This window comes from Pseudopipra pipra, chromosome 3 (genome assembly GCF_036250125.1).
Source record: "Pseudopipra pipra isolate bDixPip1 chromosome 3, bDixPip1.hap1, whole genome shotgun sequence".
Lineage (NCBI taxonomy): Eukaryota > Metazoa > Chordata > Aves > Passeriformes > Pipridae > Pseudopipra > Pseudopipra pipra.
Window position 1 is genome coordinate 60,524,147 of NC_087551.1, and position 20,520 is coordinate 60,544,666.

Genomic DNA, 20,520 nt, shown 5'->3' on the forward strand with positions numbered 1-20,520 from the left:
AGCAGAAAAGAGTTTCCAATATTCTCTCTTGTAGCTGTCTCTCTAAAATTATGTATTCAGGTTACTATTCACAGAACAGAAATAACTTGACACACAGCCTGTTTTGAATTAATATATTAAATGTATTAAAGAAAAACTCAACAGCAAATTTCTGCTAATATGATTCTTTATATCAGAAGGTATATTTAATGTGTCAAGTACAGCCCAGAAAGTATGTCGTCTTTTCACCAGAATGCAACATCTGCAGTAGGTTTGGCCCTTAGAGAATTGTCTGCTAATGTTTTGTAAACATTGCATGCAAATTAAACTGTCTTGTAATTAGCTCACTACCTGTACTCTTACATTAAAGGAATTATACATGTGATATGCTTGGAGGAGTGGGAGAATTCTAAAGACTCTTGTTTACCTCATCGGTTCTAAGGAGTTCACACGGATTCTTTTGTTTAGTATTATTTCATATTCCAAACTGCACTGCCCTGAAGGACATTTGTGTAATAATAAATTACCTATTTTGATCATTATTTTTACATAAAATTCTTTGCAATTTAATACAATAAACACATACATAGAAGCTACTTAATGTATTAGTTTTTTTCTTAGTCATACCTGGCCTTTCCACTGATTTCATATGTAATTGAAAAATACTTCTATAATGTTGTGTTACACAATTACAGAGCTAAATTACTTTTTTTCTGGCACAAGCATCAATACAAAAATTGAATTTACTTTCATGAATTATAGGTTACCTTCAGAGAAGGAATATTAGCATTTCAAGAAGGCACAAAACGATAGTCTGAAATCAGTAGCAATTCAAAAGTTACATTTATGACAGTCTTTAAGAAATGTTAAAAGTGAAGTCATACACATTAAACATTTTCATTTATTTTCCCATTTTCTTCTGGTAAAGTTCATCTCTCTACCCTTTTTCAGAACTGAATTCAGAAAAAACAAACATCGCTGTATAAGTGTACACACAGAATGACAGCCCTAAGGCCAAGAAACTATCCATGATGTTGGAAAATGTAAGCACTGAAATAAGAAACATTTTTAATAAACAGCAGTATTAGGAGAAGGTAATAAAATACAGCTGTAGTTCTAATATAAGCAAAGAAAGCTTATACAAAGAAGCTCACCAATGAGTATCAGTAGGTATGCTTCACAAAGAAAACATAGGTTTGCTTGTTTGCTAAATTCAACTGTACTATGAATTTGTCTACTAAGATGGCTTGTCAAACTGAAAAACAAAGGTCGACCTCCGATCTCATCTCTACATGTCTAATTCTGACCAAAACCTGGTTCACTAATCTGTGTAGAAAATCACTCATAACAAATTCCTTTATTTTCTACAGTTAAAAAATACTTGTCTCTCCATGTTTACCAACTTAATTAATTTTGGAGTTCTTAACTATTAACTTCTCAAAATCAAAGGTTACTGTCACTATCAGAAACCATTCACCTACTCTCACAAAAAGTACTGAAAGGGAATACAGCTTATTAATTATCTAACTGTTTATAAAACAGGACAGATACCATTCCGTCACCTGTAAAAGAAATCTAAACACAAACTCAAAGACAAGGATGAGGAAGCATATAATCCAATAACTGAAGAAATACTTGGTAGATTCAATCTTTGAAGTAAGCATGGGATTATTTGACCACTGAAGCCTTTCTGGAACTGTAAGAACTGTTCAATTTCTACCATATTGAACATTAGAAATATTTCCCTATCAAGCACTGCATAAAATAATAAAGCATTGCCCAATAACAGCATAAGCAATTTGGTAAGCTGAAAAGGTCAGACTCTTCTATTCAATCTTCCTTTTAAATGTAAGTTAAAAAATACTAAATGTTTTCAAAAGGCACTGCAGAAATGAAACTAATGAATTGCTACAGAAAACACTTTATTAATAAATACTTTTTTCATTTTTCCTCTGTATTGGACTGCAAAGAGGTAGTGCTACAGCAGCAGTCTTTGCTACTCTGCAAAATGTCCTATATGGGTTATTGCACTATTAAAAAATGGTGTGACCTTACATTCCTCAGAGCACAAAAGATAATTCATCAATACTGAAAAACTCTTTAAAAGAGTCTTTCCAGGGAATAGCTGGAATTGCTGGGATAGTTTTAAAGGACAACAGTGAATTACAGACAGTACTGTTCTCTGAGAATTTTTATTAAATATCTGTAAACAGCATTGTTTAAGTATAGACTCATAAGCAGATAAAAAAATTGGACCAAAACAAGGTAGCATAGAGTCTTTACATCCCATCTACAAATCTGTACCCTGGTTTTTACATATTGAAATATAAAGATATCAGAGGACAGTACTGTCTGTAATTCATTAATATTCTTTTGAACTAAGCCAAGTATGCTAGGAAATTCGTTACGTAAAATTATTATTGGCTAAATTAGCACCAACTTATCTTTGTGCTCCATTCTCAGTTATCTAAAAGTCATCAAAGCACTTAAACTAAACTGACAAATTGTACCTGCTATTTCCATAAGTATAGTTGTATTTTCTACCAACTTCACAAATCCAACTTGATTTCTGAAGTGATCAATTCCTTGAAAAGACAAATCCACTCTTTTTCCTCTCAGGAGATCTTCTAGAAAAACCTTGCTCTCTGAAAGAGCACCAACTGCTCTGTCAAGAGGAAAGAAAATATCTATGTCAAATATATTTATACTATTAACATTGCTATTAATCATCATATCAAAAAATGTAATAAAGTTTTTTTCAGTATCAGTTTATTTTCTAAGGGACTCACAAGGATCATCAAGTCCAACCCTTAAGTGAACGGCCCATATGGGGATCAAACCTGTGACCAGTGACACTACATATACAATGACAAAATTATATGGAAACTACAATTAAGCTAATTGAGAATTGTACTATCTAAATTTATGTTTATTTTCTGTAAGAATTGAGGCATGCCCACAATAACTAAAGTAACAGGTACAAGCCTGGTAACCTTTTAATAATCATTTTAATTAGCCACATCAAGTGTATGTACAATTACATAATTACATTAAATTATTGTTTTGACCTGAACTTGAAGCGAGTCAAATGCTAAACAAAAAACACATAAACATTCTTAGTATTGTCTAAGAGATCTCTCACATGCTCAGAGTTTTTAACTCTACTCAACAAAACTGAATTCAATCTTTTCCCTAAACCAATGCAGACTTTATGAACGCTAGATGGCAGTAATAGGTTTAAAACGCTCAAATGAGGTAATTTTACTTTTTCTGTCCTAGCTGGACGAAAGCCATAATCATGATTTCTACAGTAAGTTACATTATATTATTTAAGCCTGTACAGTTACAAGCAGCTTTACACATGTTTTCATTGTGTTTAACAAGATGGACTCTTGATGAGAACTATGCATTAATTGAAACCTAGGCCAGGTTAAGAAAGACATTGAGGTTGCTTACATGACAAAATATCCTTGATTGATAAGAGTCCTGCTGTGGTCTTTTTACAGGGCTTTAATCTACAATCTAGAAGCGCTTTAGCTCCTGTATAACCACTTTAAACAACAATGCCATTACTTGTTCCTTGGCAATGATATTTTACCCTGAGCATAGTCTCTGTCACTTACCTACCCTTTTACCACTGTTGGACAAGCCTGTTCCTGTGTCTTCTCTATGTGCTATATTTCAAGATCTTTCAAAAACACCATCTAATACTGGTTAAGCCTGTCAGATTACTGCACATAATCATGTATAGATTTATTTAACAACATGAAACTGAAGAACAGATATTTCAGAGTCAAAGCTTGCAGTGTGCTTTCAAGCTGTGAATCATGCACATATCTAAAATCCATCTCTAGATTTTGTACATATAAGAACTGGTACACAAAGAGTCATGGAAAGCTCTGTTCCTCAGCTGAACAAAGATGTATATTTCCATACTGTAGGGTTGGCTGCTGAACTCACTCACCAGCTCAAGTCTACCTGATGAGCTCTGTGAAAGATCAATTCTAACAGTGCACTATGTTTTCTGTATAGCACTGTGGCACTGAAGATTTAGTTCTATTTTTTCTTTTATATATAACCTTGCAAATGCTAAAATATTTGGAAAAATAGTTGTCATCTCACTCTAACTATCTTGGGGTTTGTATTATATTAATCACTTGATATTGTCTAACAATTGCTTTGTAAGAATAATGCTCAAGGAGAAACAGTGCCACTGAAGTCGATAGAAAAAAACACAACAGTGTTATTTTCTTGTTATTCCATACCAAGTAGTAGTATTTACAAAGCCAACTAGTAGTTACACTCAGTGCAACTAACTCACAGAGATATCAAAAAGTTACAGGCATTTTGATTCAAAGTGAAAAAAGGAAATAAAAAAATTAATTAAACAGCATATTACCAGTGAATACAAACTAGAATTATAGGAGCAGTGCTTGTTTTCTTTCTATATTGTTGTAAATATTACAGCACTTAAAATTCATGTAGTTTCTTTTTAGAAATTTCTGAGTTCTTAATTTTGATTACTTGGTAGAAAAAGAAATCTGGCAAAAAAAGCCAAACTGAATTCTTTCAGCACTCTTATTTGTAAAGAAAAGGTGAGATTCACAAAATGTTTGACAGAAATCAAGCAAGAAAAGCTTGGCATGATAATCTCATATTTACTGCGAAGGCAGGCATCCTGATTTCTAGCACCTGACTATGCATACAGTTAGCACAGATTAGAACTCCTTTGCTTGAAGGGAATCCTGTCATGACTCTTGCTTGCTTGCTTGCTTTCTAGCTTCAAAATCTCACATTCTTGGTTTGATACAGTCCTACAAAAAGAGATGTAAAGTGTATTCATCAAGGCTAGACCACAGTCAATCGTTAGAAAGCTTACATGGGAATTGCAGGTCTGGATTCCCTTAGAAAGAGCGGTCTAGAATACAGATATTCCATTTTCAGGGTGAAAGCTGTATGTACTAAAATACCATACAAAGGGCTTTGTGCCGAATTGAATGTTATGTTTAGCACATTCTTATCACGCATTTTGACTTCAAATAGCATTCAACACATTTCATTTCTGTATAGACAGAGGCACTATTGTGCAAACACAGTAGAAAAACTGTAGATATCTAAGTAACTTAATAGATCCAAACCTAAGGATCTGTGAACTCTGAGATGCCGGGTTGACTAGCTACACTTTGTTTGAGAGACTACTTTCCCCCTACGTTACACACAAGTTCTTTTGCAGGCTGGATCTTGGTTTTTGCCATTAACCTGGTATAAAAAATTGGTGGAGCAAAGAAAGGAAAAGTCAGCTTTATACTCTGAGTTCTCCCAAAAGATTAGACAAAAACCCTCAGTTATGATAATAAAAAGAAATCCCATATAAAAGAACATGCAATCTAGAATACCTGAGGATAGCTGAGCTAGAAACCTATAGGAGGCATCTGGCCAGGGAAGGGGTGAATCTCTGAGGAAGCTGCTGCTGCTGACTAGAGGACAGTCCTTAGTGCCTGGACTGTAGAGTTCTGCTGGGAGAGGCAGAGAAGAACTCTGTAAGGCAGTGCTTCAGTGGCAGTCAGACAGTGAAAGCTGAGAAGGAGCTCAAAGAGTAGCAGGAGATCCAGAGTTTGAAAATATTTGTTTTGGTATACAGTTTTGGACTCTAAAAAGTACTTGTGAGGAGGCACACTTGCCTTTGAGATATGTTTTCGCATTCCCTTTTTCAAAAGTTCATACTTCAAACCCTTTCAAAATAAAATCTCGCATAAACAGTTGGTGGTTGTTCTCACTAATTTTCAGGTGCTATCACAGTTTGCTCATGAACTAGGCAGGAGGAAGCTTGTGTGCTTCCTCCTGGAAACAAAAGGCATGTGAAGAGGGGAGGGAATCCATCAGATGTAGTACCCTTTGCTTGCTTTCTTTTCTCTGTTCCTGGCTGTTTCTCTCCCTTTAGATCAGACTGGTTGGGGATAAAGATGCTGACAGATTTGCATCTTCACAGGAGAGTAGAGGCCTCAAGGATATAGCATTCAAGGAAACAAGCAAGATAACTGATTTTGATATACTGATCTCACGTTCCTTTAGGTGTGTCAAATGTTTTTAGTCAGAATACTCATACTTATCAGAAGCATGCCTTTGACTACTAAATGGCTCCTACATTCTATTTTGGATTTTCACTTTCTTATGTGCAATCTGCACTTTAATAGATTTTTAATTCCTGTGTTAGTGAGTTCAGTGTCCCCTATATCAATTAAAATAATTACTTTAGCAAACATGGGATTTGTGTATGCCAAGTTCAGCACACAGTAAGAAAAACACAAGGGAAAAATGCATACTTTGTTCAGAGCTCATGACACACCATAAGTTATGAAAATGGCTAATAATAATATTAGCATTTTAAAACCAACATGAATTAAATGTTCAGTAACCCTGTAATTTTGGGTTGCGTTTTGAAAAAAAATAAGTGTCAGTTAACTCTTCTTTTTATGAACACATCCAGAAAAAATACTAGTGTATACTTAATTTAACACTAAATACCTACGTGCTAATTTCTTCTTCATTGGATAAATGCATCAATAACATGGTGACATGCAATGAGCCAGAGCGAACCATTGCTTTGGAAAGCCTTTGATCCTTTTGTATTATTGCATCTTGGACAGCCTGAATACTGACAGTAATCTGGGAAGAAAGACAGAAACAACAGTTAGCCACTATAATTACTGTATCCCATCATGCAAGTGAACAAGAAAACAGACAAACTGAAATCAAACGTTTATGTAAAAACCATTCTAGCAGAAGAAAGTTTTATCCTCTGACAAAGATGTGCTAATTGACCTGAGTGAACCCCAACTGGGCACGAATAGAGGGACTGGACACTGCCCATCACATATTAATAGGAGTTTCCTTCTGTAAGTATGATAAATTACTGAAGGAGATTAAGATTATCCAGTTTTATGCTGCCAGTAAGACCAATAAAAAGCTTCTTCAAGGAATTTCTCTGCCCACTTTGCTAAACTTGTATGTTGATATGTGCAGAAAAGTGACTGGAAAAACAAAGAGATCTTTGTAGGATCGGGCACATACAAAAAATGAATATTTAGTAAATAACATGTAGCGATATCCGATTTGCAATTCTGATTATACTGTCCAACAGACTGATATAATTTATATACTCTTCAAATGTATTTCAACAAATTTCCATACAAGATGTATTCAGTTCTAACACTGACGGCCTTTCTCTTTAAAACTGGAATTACATTTTCGTCATTGAAAATTATTTATATGGTTATAGATACTCTATAAATTGTATCTAAAATGTTTACTGTGCGTGACATTATACTAGTTGTATTGTAGTGATTTAAAAAACAAAATACCAAAACCCTGCAACAATTCTTGAAAATGTTAGTGAAAATTAAATCAAATACAATAATCTTGACCATCTGACAAAATGAGATATTTCTTAAAGCACAGTAAACAAAGACATTACAGACAAATCAGTTTTGGTGCATAAAGTCTAAAACAAGCATGTAGAAAACTTCAGTTTGATTTTTTTGTTGTTTATTTATAAGAAACCAAGTGGCAAATGCTTCACAAGTATATACTGACTTCTATAAAATCAGCACAAGTAGCTCTCAGGTTAAAAATAAAAAAAAAAGCCTTGAGATATTTTGGTAGCTCTATTAATCTAAGGAACACATAAATTTCCTGGGAAAAAACTCACAATCTAATGGAAGTGTTCAGTATTTTTCTGATCAAATTTCTTAAGATGAGTTTTGCCATGCAGGAATTTTACCTAATGTGCCATAGATACCTAGTAGTGTAATAAAAATATAACTGAATTATAACTCAAAGGAACTAATTCTAGGGAGGTTAGGGAAGAGAAGATAAAAGCCACTTGCCAGAAAAGGTGATACGGCATCTGCAAAACCACGTGTCTTAGATAGTGTAAGACATACAAAGAAAATTCCACCAACATTTTATCATAAATCATATTTTAATATGACAATTTTCCTTCATATGTCAGAATTGGCCTTATCCTGGATAAACAGCACTTTTATCATCTCAGATATAGGAAAAATTTAACCCACGTTTAGGCAAAGAACTGGTAAGTGGAATCCCCAATAATTATGATGTATTGACTGAATAATTATTTCAGTTTATAAACTAAAGTAAATGCAGTTATCTTGCTAAAGAAAAAAAGAAACAAAATTCAAAACCTAAATAGACTATGATATTAATTATACTTTTATTTCATTTTCAACTATTGTTTCTAAATTTCATTTGCTCCTGTGAGCTGGCAAAGGAAAAAATACAGAAGACAGATGTGGAATTGTGTTCTCATAGCAGTAAAAGCCATCCTAGCTCTGAAAGAGATCAATGTTTTTCAGCATTTACATCAGCAGCCAATACCCCACATCCCCTTATCCACATAGTTTCCTTCAGTAGTATTTCCAGGTCCCTTCCTGCTCACGTCCTAAACTACCTGCAGCTCCCTCATGTAGTTCAGTTCTGGCTTGGGCAAGAAGCAACACATGCTGGCTTATCTCCATCTACAAGGGGTTGACTGGTTGACAAACATGCAGAGACTCATTTGTCAGCTGGCAGGTCTAGAACAACAGGCAATTGCCACACACACACTACAGTCTTCCACACAAGCAAGTTCTTTCAAGGCTTGCTCTTTTATGCAAGCACCAATTGCACAAAACATTGTACGAAATTAGTACCTCTGAGATGTCAACTTTTCTGTCCAAAACTGGACAACAGGTTGAAAACACACAAAAACCCAGGATAGGCTCACACCTGTATAAACTCCATTAGAAACCAAGCTAAATAAAAACCTAATGAATAACATGGCTTTGGAACAGGGTTAAGTCCAAAGATGGCCAGTTGGCAGTTCCAGAGAGAAGCTATTTCTGAACCTATGAGGAAAGTATGAAAAAACTTGCTTTTTGGACACAGGTAAAATAAAAAGAAGACTGAGCATGTTCTTTCTCTCTGGCTGAGTGACAATGCTCTACATAATCAACACTATTTGGAAAGAAAAAAATAATAAAATTCAAGTACATTTTTCTGAATTTCAGAAATTTCTTTTTAAGATGTTTTCTCAGAAGTTATCTGATCAAAATGTAACACAATAGATGTGCCATCACAATGTATATTATAACTTCAGATTTGTTTTGTTTTCTCTAATAAATCTAAGGTGCAATTAACATTTGAGTGTACTGAATTTTAATTAAGCAAACTAGGACTCTTCCAATGCTGTTATGACCCACTGCATAAATAAAAACTTTAAATTGCTATTAAACCTGCTATCATGCTGACTATTTTTACTTAAGATTTCCTAACTTAATTAAAAGAAATGTTCGAAGGTAGATTATATCAGTTCCCCCCCTGAATTTTTTTTAAAAATGCTCAAAAAAAAAAGGCCTCAAATACTGATTTCAAAGTCCCCTCTCTCATTACTTGAAATGTGTTATTCACAACAGTGATAGAATAACACAGTTTTGCTTAATGTAAGGATACTACTAGTAAGTAAATATAAAGACTGTAAGCTTTAAAGATTTAACAGATTAATTATAATTATAATCACGACTGGATAACCTGGAAAGGCTAACCTACCAAGTGATAACACACCATGTAAGTCATAACTTAAAAAAAAAAACCAAACCAACAAATGAACAGGAAAAGATACAATGATCATCGTCCATTTAACTATTTTTGCACAAGTAATAACACAAAGTTCAATATAAATTCAAAATTAATGGAACAACACCTTTTATTTCTGAAGATTCAAAACATAATTAAAATTCAAACAAGGAAACTGTTCAATTTCCAAGAGGAACAGTTCATTAAATGTTTCAGAAATATCCTTTATTACAAAATGTCTCTCTGTGTAAACCTTAAATTACTACATAAAACATGAAGGAAGAGTACTAATGCCTAAAATACTTCACTGGAACAAAATCAGATCTTCAAAAAAATAAAGGTCTCCCGTTACTAACTGAAATAACTACCAGTAACTGCCAGATTCCCTCTGGCTATCAAGGAACCAGGTGTCTCAGTTTTGGCTAATGTTGCCTATACAAATTTCAACGTGTATTTTTTACTTTCAGAACGACTGTACCTCTAAGGCAAGTATAAACAAAACCTTCTAGCAAAGTCCTGGAATTTCCAAATGCTCTGAGATTTAATTTACAGAGTTGTTTCTTTACCTTTGTAAATGATACATGACTAAAGTACATGAAATATAAAAAAGCATGCACAGATAAGACCTTTCCAATCAGCCCTTAAACATAATAACAATCACGAGCAGGAATTCTCAATTATCAGCTTATATAACCCCTACATTATTCTTGCACTTGTTAAGTCATGGAACAGACAGAAAAGATATTTTAGAATAAGATGGCACAAAAGATATCCCACAATATTCGTATCAGGGTATCCTGAATCCTACAAACCCAGCCCTTACAATCTTTTATTCACATAATAACTTTTGAAGAATCAAAGACTGCACTGTAATTTTCAAACCTACTTTGGTTTATTTTCATTTCATATTCTCTTAATCTTCTTTTACCTTCTTAAAGAACAGATAGTACAGATGTAGGACAATTCAAAATTCGACTGAGATAGCTCCTGATATTAAAAAAAAACAACTAAATTTGTAAATGATGTTAAACTGCTGGGTTCAACTTTTTAAAGATAATGTGCCTACTTTCCTTTTTTCAGACACATAAGGTATCAAAGACATACCAGAGATAACAAGCAGCATATAAAAGAAAAATCATTCTCATTTACTGCCTACATGAGATGACTCATGCTAACTGCAAGAAAATACATTTTCTTAAAGAGCTCTCTGCTCTTCTTGAATCCATTTGAACAACATCTAACTAAAACAACAGTTGTTTGAATTTTAAATAAGATGATCAATTTTACTGGAAAATGTTAAGCTGTAAACTGCAACGCTAAAAGAGCAATTGATCCAAATATAAAGAAAGCTAAAAATATTGCTAGAGATTTTTTTACCAAATTAAATAGGAATGTCTCTTATTCTAAGTGAACAACAAAATAAGCAATACCGTAATAGCACAGAGGGGAAATTTCAGCCAGCTTTAGTCAAAATAATGTGAAATCCATAAGCCTGCCAAACTGAATAAAAAGAGAAATATTTTTCCTCTAGTCTTTTCCAGATAAGCAATTTTATTCACAAAAATGTTACCTAAAGTTACTCTTTGAATAGGCTGCTAATGTTCCTTTAAAAATGCCTGAAAAAAATTGTTTGGCACAATATCAAACACTGTTCTTTTTATAAACAAAGTAATTCTGTTTATACCAAATTAGTATAACAAAGAATATCACCTGTGGATTAGTAATTGGAAGAGAAATGAAATAATTCGGCTGATACTGTTTATCCTTTTTCTTCTTCCTCTCGATGCCTTCTTCAATTTCCCTTCCAGTAGTCCTCTTTCTTTTCTTTTTAATATTTATTTCAGAGGTTGCATGCACTGAAGAAAAAAAAAATTTACTTTCAGCATACAGACATATCAAAACAAAGACACTCTTAATATCACACCAACAGGAATTGTACCTCCGGAGCAATTCTTCCCACTCATCAGATCTACCCATGCTTTGAACTGTCTGACTGGGATCCTACTCCAACTTGAATTAATGTAGTTCTACAAGTGGAGTACCATACTTGAACTAACAGCCTACACCTCTAAGCAGGGCTTAGAAACTGGTAACATAGACGTGGTTTCCAAACTACTGTTTCATTTAGTCAGTGTAGGCTGCACTGCAATAGACCTGCAAATTGTCTACACTTTACCTACAGAGCCTTTACAGACCTTCTCCCACCACGTGGCCTGATACATACCCATAAGCTGACCAGGCTGCAGACATCCCCTGTCCAATTAGAGGTGTACTTCTAGCCCCATGCTGGGAATACATATATTGAAAGACAGCTCATAAAAGCCATCACTTTAGAAGCTCATATACAGTAATGTAAACTGACATATGAAATGTCTTCATTCTGTGACTCATTGCTCCAAAGCATAACAAAAGGGTGAATTTTTCATATGCTCAAGTACTTGCAGGACTGAATACTAGTAAGATAGGCTATGGCCTGAAACCTGTTTGCAGGGAGACAGTTCCATGTGCACAGCCCACTTGTATGTCCTGTATTGGGTCTGGCTGAGCCGGAGTTCATTTCCCCATAGCAGCCCTCACAGTGCCGTGCTTTGCATTGGTAGCTAGAAGTGTGTTGATAACATACCAGTGTTTTGGCTACTGCTGAGCAGTGCTGGCACAGCACCAGCACTGTGTCTCAACATTCCTCCCCCACTCAAAAGAGGGCAAGACCCTGGGAGGGGACACAACCAGGCCAGCTGACCCAAACTAACCAAAGGGATAATTCCATACCATATGACATCAGCTCAGATATAAAAGCTAAGGAAAGGAGGAGGAAGGGGAGGGCATTCAATATTTACAGTGTTTGCCTGCTGAGAAACCGCTACATGTGCTGAAGCCCTGTTTCCCAGGAAGTAGCTGAACACCACTTGCTAACAGGAAGTAGAGAATAAACCTTGTTATTTTCCTCTTTGCTTGTACATGCCCAAACTTTCACTTTTGCTTTAGGAAACTGCCTTATTGCAACCCATGAGTCATCTTCCATCTTATTCTGTCTCGCCTCTCTGGCAGGGAAAGGGAGTGACAGAACAGCTTGGTGGGCACCTGGCAACTAGCCAAGGTCAACCCTTCACACATGCAAACAGGGAGGACCAAGAACTGAGTGTATGACATCTCTATACGTTCACATTACTTCCGTTTAATATACTTACTAACACATTCATCGTCGATATCTGTGTCAAGAAATGGCATTTCTGCCATTAGAGAGTCTACTGAATCGGAAGCACATGGCTCTTCTCTCTGTTGTGTCTTATTCTCCTTAAAGATTTTCTTTTGCTGTACATTTTCAAGCCCATCTGTAATATATTTAAAATAACACACTGGGTCTTATTTTTTAATATAAACAGCTAAGAGACATTATACACAAGCAACATACCAAGTATACATTTCTCTAATTTTCAGCAAATAAATATTGACATATAACCTCCTTAAGGATCCTATTCTTCTTCCTCGTCAACAGATCAGCAAAAATACTTTAACATTTTATGTGGAATAGCAAAAAAGGAGAGTTCAGCCTTCTATATTTTAATAACTTAAGGTTTTGTTTGGTTCCAAGTAAATGCAATTACATGCGAAAAGAATGCTTATAACTGAGCATAAACAAAAAAAAAAGTCTTCAGACAACATATAAAGTTCATTTTAGACAACAGTAATGGCATATGAAACTCAGAGCAGACAAACATTGGCAAATTAATTCCACTATAAACACACTGAAAATGAGGCATGGAGAAGCAGGAAGGGAATCCTACCATTCCACATAAAACAAAGGGTTCTCAGCTGACTACAACATTCAGGAATGAGATGATTATTCTATTCCTGCATCTCCCACACAGTATAGAATGTTTTGGATAGCAATGGTCTGAACCTGTCATTCAAAGAACTAACTTTTAGTATTCAAGCTAAAGAAGGAACCAATATAAATCAAAACACATCTTGCAGGTAACAAGATACACATGAAGCTCTATCTCAGAGTAATACCACAAAGACAGAATAATCTCCACTAACAAGTTTTTTAAAAAGTCTTTTTCCCCAAGAGTACCAGCTAAGCATGAGTCATTTCTCTATGTCTGCTTCAAGTTTCTGTATCAGTTAACTCTAATACTGGCATATTAAGTTATACCTTAAAAGAAACAAAATGTAAAATCTTCTGTAGCAGCAAACAATGTGCATATAACCAGGCACCCAGCAATACTCTTTTGGGACAACTCTACAATGGGATTACTGTAGTGGAAGAAGCCTTATGTCAGAAATGCAGTTTATTCCAGGTCAGCTCATTACTACAGACAATACACTTTCAAAGCTCCTTTTATGACCAGTGCAGATAGCCCAAATCTGGCCCAAGAGGAAAATTCAGAAGTAAAAGTGCATATTATGTTCTTTTGGCATGCAAGGCTATACATGTATAAAATCAATATTACAGACCCAATGTGGGTGATTATCACCCTGTGGAATGTTTTTCGCACATATCACTTTATGCTAGGGAAGATAAGTAAAAGTACAACATGATTAAATGCTAATTCACTCCAGGCTAAAGTAGGGAGGTATAAATCACTCTGTGGTTGTAGCCTGATACCTAACTTTATCCCCGAGGCTATTCAAAGGAAACAAAGTATTTAGATTTGTTGCTTGTTTCCCCTGTAGACACTAAAGAGGTATGCATAACAAACAGATGTTAAAACAATAATAAAATTATTACTTAACATTTAGATTAAAGTAAAGCTCAAACAAAACAGATTGTTGCTGCTGATCCACAAGCATGCAAAAACAACAACCCTGGATTCAAAGAGATCTCAAAGTGAAGGACAAGACAGAGGTGCATGAAACTGACAAACAAGTAGGTCAGTCTGGGGCAGAAAAGTTGGCAACAAGATTCAGAAATGCAGAATCTTAACCAGCTGGGAACAAAGGGATTTGTTAAGGTAGCATCAGCTACAGAACAAGGATTCACATGAATCTGAGGTGTGTATATTGCAGATTACAGGTTTCCTTTGCTCTGTCTGCTCAAAAAGCAACATACTTGTGCCACTTTGAAAAATTCTGCCTGCTCACAACAGCAAAGGCACAGCCAGTAATTAACAATGCCCCTTCTCACATCAGTTAGCTGAACTGAACAGGCACTGTGTCTAAATTATACAGGTTGTGCCTCTAGCAAAAAAGGCTCCCTCACTTTTTTAGAAATACTAATTAAAGAATTGCATTCTAGACGCTAAAACAACCTGAAAAGAAGGTTTTTCAAAATTCTTCACATGATGTTGATAATCTGAGACCTAGAGTAACAAAACAAGCTTCCACGGGAACTCCTTGACCACCAAGCTGCTACAGAATAAATTCTTTTTTCTTAATTGCATGCTTAATTTTATTAGCCTGAATTTCATAGATGAACAGGTGTATACATTATTCCCTTATTTGTATTTGTTTAAGTGGCTGATCATCTTCATCAGCATTTGTCATCTGTTACAGCAGACAAAAAAAATCATGATACACCTAGCTCATAAAGGGGAGAACACAAAAATAAGGAGCAATAAAACATTACTGGTTGCACTCTGTTCCCAGCTGTCTTCTCTCCATACTCACATTATAGTTTCAAATAGAATAATCTTCTATTGTTTGACACATAAACATCACAGATCACAGTGAGATTAGGTCTCCAGGCACTGTACCCTGTTTACTGTGTTTATGTTAATGTGTCTAAAATGTTTATCACAGAATCAATTAGGTTGGAAAAGACCTCTGAGATCATCATGTCCAACCTATGACCAAACACCACCATGTCAACTAGACCATGGCACTAAGTGCCATGTCCAGTCTTTCTTGAAACACCTCCAGGGACGGTGACTTCACAACCTCCTTGGGCAGCGCATTCCCGTATCTAATCACCCTTTCCATGAAGAATTTCTTCCCAGTGTCCAACCTAAACCTCCCCTGGCACAGCTTGAGACTATATCCTCTTGTCCTACTGCTTGTTGCTTGGAGAAGAGGCCAACTCCCACATGGCTACAAGCTCCTTTCAGGTAACTGTAGAGTGATGAGGTCTCCCCTGAGTGTCCTCTTCTCCAGGCTAAACAATCCCACCTCCTGCTGTGACTCCTCATAAGCCTTATGCTTCAGACCCTTCACCAGCTTCATGGCCCTTCTCTGTACTGGCTCCAGCAGCTCTATGTCCTTCCTGAATTGAGGGGCCGAGAACTGGACACAATACCCAAGGTGCAGCCTCACCAGTGCTGAGTACAGAGGAAGAATTACTTCCCTAGTCCTGCTGGCCACATCATTCTTGATACAGGCCAGGATGCCATTGGCCTTGGCTACCTAGACACACTGGTGGCTCATGTTCAGCTGGCTGTCAACCAGCACTGCCAGGTCCTTTTCCACTGGGCCACTTTCCAGCCATTCTGCCCCCAGCCTGTAGTGCTGCATGGGGGGTTATTGCGGCCAAAGTGTAGGACCTGGCACTCGGTCTTGTTGCACCTCATGCCTTTGGTCTCAGTTCATCGATCCAGCCTGTCCTTCTGCACAGCCTTCCTAAACTCCAACAGATCGACACTCCCCCCAACTTGGTGTCATCTGCAAATTTGCTAATGGTACACTCAATCCTCTCATCCAGATCATCAATAAGATATTGAACAGGACTGGGCCCAACACTGATCCTTGGGGGACACCACTAGTGACTGGATGCCAACTGGATGCAGCACTATTCACCCCTCTGGGCCTGGCCATCCAGCCAGTTCTTAACCCAGCCAAGAGTGCCCCTGTCCAAGCCGTGGGCTGCCAGCTTTTCCAGAAGCATGGCATGGGAGACAGTGTCAAAGGCTTTGATTAAGTCCAGGTAGACACATCCACAGCCTTTCCGTCATCCACCAGGTGCATCACCTGATCATAAAAGGAGATCAGGTTGGTCAGACGGGACCTGCCCTTCCTAAACCCCTGCTGGTTGGGTCTTATCCCTTAGTTGTCCTGGAGGTGCTGTGTGATCGCACTTAGGGTGATCTGTTCCATAACCTTGCCAGGCACTGAGGTCACACTGACCAGCCTGTAGTTTCCCAGATCCTCTTTCTGGCCCTTCTTGTGGATGGGAGTCATACTGGCCAACCTCCAGTCATCTGGGACCCCCCGCTGAGCCAAGACTGATGATAAATGATGGAGAGAGGCTGGTGAGCTCTTCTGCCAGATCCCTCATCACCCTAGGATGGATCCCATTCAAGCTCATAGACTTGTGAGTATCTAAGTGGCACAGCAGGTCACTGACTCCTTCCTCCTGGGTTACAGGGCATCTATTCTGTTCCCTGTCCCTGTCTACCAGCTCAAGGGGCCAGATGTCCTGGGGATAACCAGTCTTGCTGTTGAAGACTGAGGCAAAGAAGGTGTAGGTACCTCAGCCTTTTTCTCATCTTTGGCGACTATATTCCCCTCCATATTCAATAAGAAATGGAGGTTTTCTTTGGCCCTCCTTCTGTTATTAATCTATTTATAAAACCACTTTTTATTATCCTTTACAAAAGTGGCCAGATTAACTTCTGAGCTTTTGGCTCTCTGATTTTCTCTCTACATGACCAAACAATATCATTAAAGACTTTGTGTGTTGCCTGCCACTTTTTCCAAAGGTGATACGCCCTCTTTTTTTTTCTTGAGTTCCTGTAAAAGCTCCCTGGTCAGCACGCAAGTCTTCTTTCCCACCACCTCTTCTTTCAGCACATAGGGACAGCCAGCTCCTGCGCCTTCAAGATTTCTTTCTTAAAGTATGTGCAGCCTTCCTGGGCCCCATTTTTTTAAGGGCTGCTTCCCAAGGGACTCTCCAAATCAGTGTCCTGAATGGGCCAAAGTTCACTCTCCAGAAGTACAGGTTAGAGATTGTGTTGATGCCACTCCTTACTTCACCAAGTATTGAAAACTCCATCATCATCATTTCATGGTTGCTGTGCCCAAGACACCCTCCGACCACCACATCTCCCACCAGTCCTTCTCTGCTTGTAAACAGCAGGTCTAACAAGCCCCACCCCTGGTAGGCTTGCTTATGAGCTGTGTCAGGAAGTTGTCTTCCACGCATTCCTGGAACCTCCTACACTACCTCCTCTCCGCTGTGTTGAGTTTCCAGCAGACATCTGGTGGGTTAAAGTCTCCTACAAGAACAAGAGCTGGTGATTGTGAAACATCAGCCAGCCACTTATAGGATACTCCATCTGCTTCTTCATCCTAGTTGGATCATCCATCTACAACAGACTCCCACCAGGATATATAGCTTACTACCCTTCCCCCTGATTTTCACTCAACCCTACTGTCACTATCCTTGAACTCTATACAGTCAAAAGACTCCCTAGCCACTCCACCACCTCTCCTTTCTTGCCTGTCCCTTCTGAAGAGCTTATAACCATCCACTGCAGCATTCCAGTCATACAAATCATCCCACCACATTTCCATGATAGCGACTACATCAGAGCTTTCCTGCTGCATGATGGTCCCCAGCTCCTCCTGTTTGTTACCCATACTGCATGTATTGGTGTAGATACACTTCAGCTGGGCTGCCAATTTTGCCCCTAACTCTCACATGCCACCCCCAATCTCATCTCTTGTGAGCCTGGTCTCACCCCTTTCCCTCTTCAAACCCTCTCAATCAGCCCTGCCAACTCATGGTCTAGAATCCTTTTGCCCTATTAGACAGGTGAACCCCATCTGTCTCCAGCAGGTGTGGTGCTGTATAACCGCCCATGATCAAAAAAAACAAAATTCCATTGATGGTACCCATCTTTAAGCCACTTGTTGATCACATGCGGTTTCCTGTTCCTTTCAGCATTCATCCCTGCTACCAAAGGAATCGAGATTACCACCTGTACTCCTGTCTCTTCAACCAGATGATCCAGTAGCTTGAAGTCCTTTTGATTATCCTGGTACTTCTCTCATCAACCTCATCGCTGCTGACCTGGACAACTAGCAGTGGATAGTAGTCAGTGGGACAAATTTGTCCAGGGAGTCTCCTGGTAATATCCCTTACCCGGGCCCCAGGGAGGCAGCAGACTTCCCTGTGGGATGGGTCTGGTCAGCATACCCCTCGTAAGTGAGTCACCCACTACAACTACCCTTCTTTTTTTCTTAATACCTGCATTTGTGATCCATCTGGTTGACTGTGTTGATCAGGGAGACCCCACGCACAGACTTTCTTTTACACTGTCATCTGCTTGACCCCTGAGATCCAGGGACACAAACCTGTTCTGTAAGGACACCTGGGAGGGAGAGGGATGCCGAGAGGGGATTCTTCTACCTCTCCAAGCAGGGACCTGTTTCTGCCTGATGGCAAGAGGGTTGAGGCTCCTTTGACTCTTGCTGAACTTCCATTCGCTGCTTTGCATTCATATTTTTAATAAAAAATTACTTTGGCAACAGTTTAACTAAGAGTTTCTGTAGAAACAGATGGTTGAGTGTAGAGATATTTTGAACCTCCGGTGCTGGCACTAGCGTTTACAGTTAGGGAACACAGAAAAGAATAATAATAAAAATTTGGGGGGGAAAAATGATGGGTTTAGTATTCAGCCAGGTCGGCTGCTACACTGCCTGGCAAGCCTGGGGACTGTGCAGGGCAGGCAAGGAAGAGCTTTTAGCAACAGCGCACAATCAAGTTGGAAAGTTTTCCCCTACACCCCACCGCGACCCGCACGCAGGCGCCTGCGAGGCCCCGCCACTGCCTCCCCCGCCGGCTGCGGGCGATCGCGGGGCCTCGCAAGCGCCTGGCCTCTCTCCCCGCCCCGCAGCCTCTCACCGTGCTCCCGGGTCGCGCCGGCTGCTCGGGAGGCATCGCCCCCGGCCCGTCCCTCTCCCGCCGCCGGCCGCAGCGCCATGGGGAGCGCGGGCACAGCCCGCCGGGCGAGCAGGGCGCGGGCCGCCGCCGGCCGCGCCGGGCAGAGCGCGGGGAGAAGCCGCAGCAGCAGCGGCTGCATGCCCGGCTGAGGCGAGCGGGTCTGCCCGCTGGGAAGCCGCGAGACCGCAGCGGGTCTGGCGGAGCCGCCGCGCTCTTCGGGGAAGCAGAGGAGGAAGGGGGCCCCGCGCCCGTGGAACTACAGTTCCCGGCACTCTCCGCGCTGGGCATGATGGGGATGGGGGGCGGCTGCACCTTCATTCTCCTGTCGTCTTCCCCCGTGCGCTCGGCTGCGGTAGTGTTCGGCGGGGCCGCCTCGCTCACGGTGAACAGCGTGTCCTGGAATGGGAGATCTGCGTTTCACGCCTTGCTTTCACTCGGTACCTGAACGAGAAGTGGCTGCCCCAGCCCTCGTCCCGCTGGAGGTCCGCAGCTAACGGGAGTGCTTTGGGCTGGCGTCTCCCCAAAACAAGCGGCTTAGGGCTGCAGAGCAGTAATTAACATTAATTTAGCAACCACCTGGGGGAGAATAGACAGTCTTGCTCTAAATGTGCTTTAAACTCCTTCCTTTACACGACCCTTCGCGCAGCCCCGAGTCCTTTGACCGCTGGCACTAAGGGCTCTGCTCTGGCTGTGATCTCCTGTCGGGAATGAACCTCAGGGGTGTGCAGGAGGGGCTGCTTCTCTGAGGGAATGTCGTGAATGGGTGTTTTAAGATCGCTTAAAAGAAGGGGAGGAAGGGGAGACTCCTTTCCTGCTTAAATAAAGATTTGGTGCCTCTTGGAAGCCAAATTCTGTCATGGCATTCTCTGGGAGAAGCCAAGCTAAATGTCGCTTGGTACTTTTGCAAATTGGCCTGACCATGTAGACCAGATCTGAGGGAGCAGATTGTATATATTCATATAAAGATTCCTACTTTCATATTTAAAGACATTAGGGATGGTGTCACGACCCATCAGTAGGGGGGTGACATTCATTGTAAATTCTCATCGGGCTGAACAAAGACAGGGAACTTCAATGTTTTATAGTAC

General features: G+C 39.3%; 1 protein-coding gene across 5 annotated transcripts in view; it reads right to left on the reverse strand.

The window, feature by feature from the left end:
- AKAP7 (A-kinase anchoring protein 7) overlaps positions 1 to 20,065 on the reverse strand; it is an 87,973-nt gene extending 67,908 nt beyond the window's left edge. Inside the window, exons 1-5 of one of the 5 annotated variants that reach the window (XM_064649499.1) lie at positions 19,394 to 19,695; positions 12,801 to 12,944; positions 11,323 to 11,468; positions 6,509 to 6,645; positions 2,490 to 2,644 (exon numbers count right to left, since the gene is read on the reverse strand). In XM_064649499.1, the coding sequence (XP_064505569.1) occupies positions 2,490 to 2,644; positions 6,509 to 6,645; positions 11,323 to 11,468; positions 12,801 to 12,944; positions 19,394 to 19,571 (760 nt within the window). In that variant the 5' untranslated portion in view covers positions 19,572 to 19,695. Of the gene's footprint in view, positions 1 to 2,489; positions 2,645 to 6,508; positions 6,646 to 11,322; positions 11,469 to 12,800; positions 12,945 to 18,736; positions 19,034 to 19,393 lie in introns of those variants that run through there. The other 4 variants (XM_064649498.1, XM_064649503.1, XM_064649502.1 and 1 more) reach the window with 4 other exon arrangements.
- Positions 20,066 to 20,520: the final 455 nt, after the last annotated feature.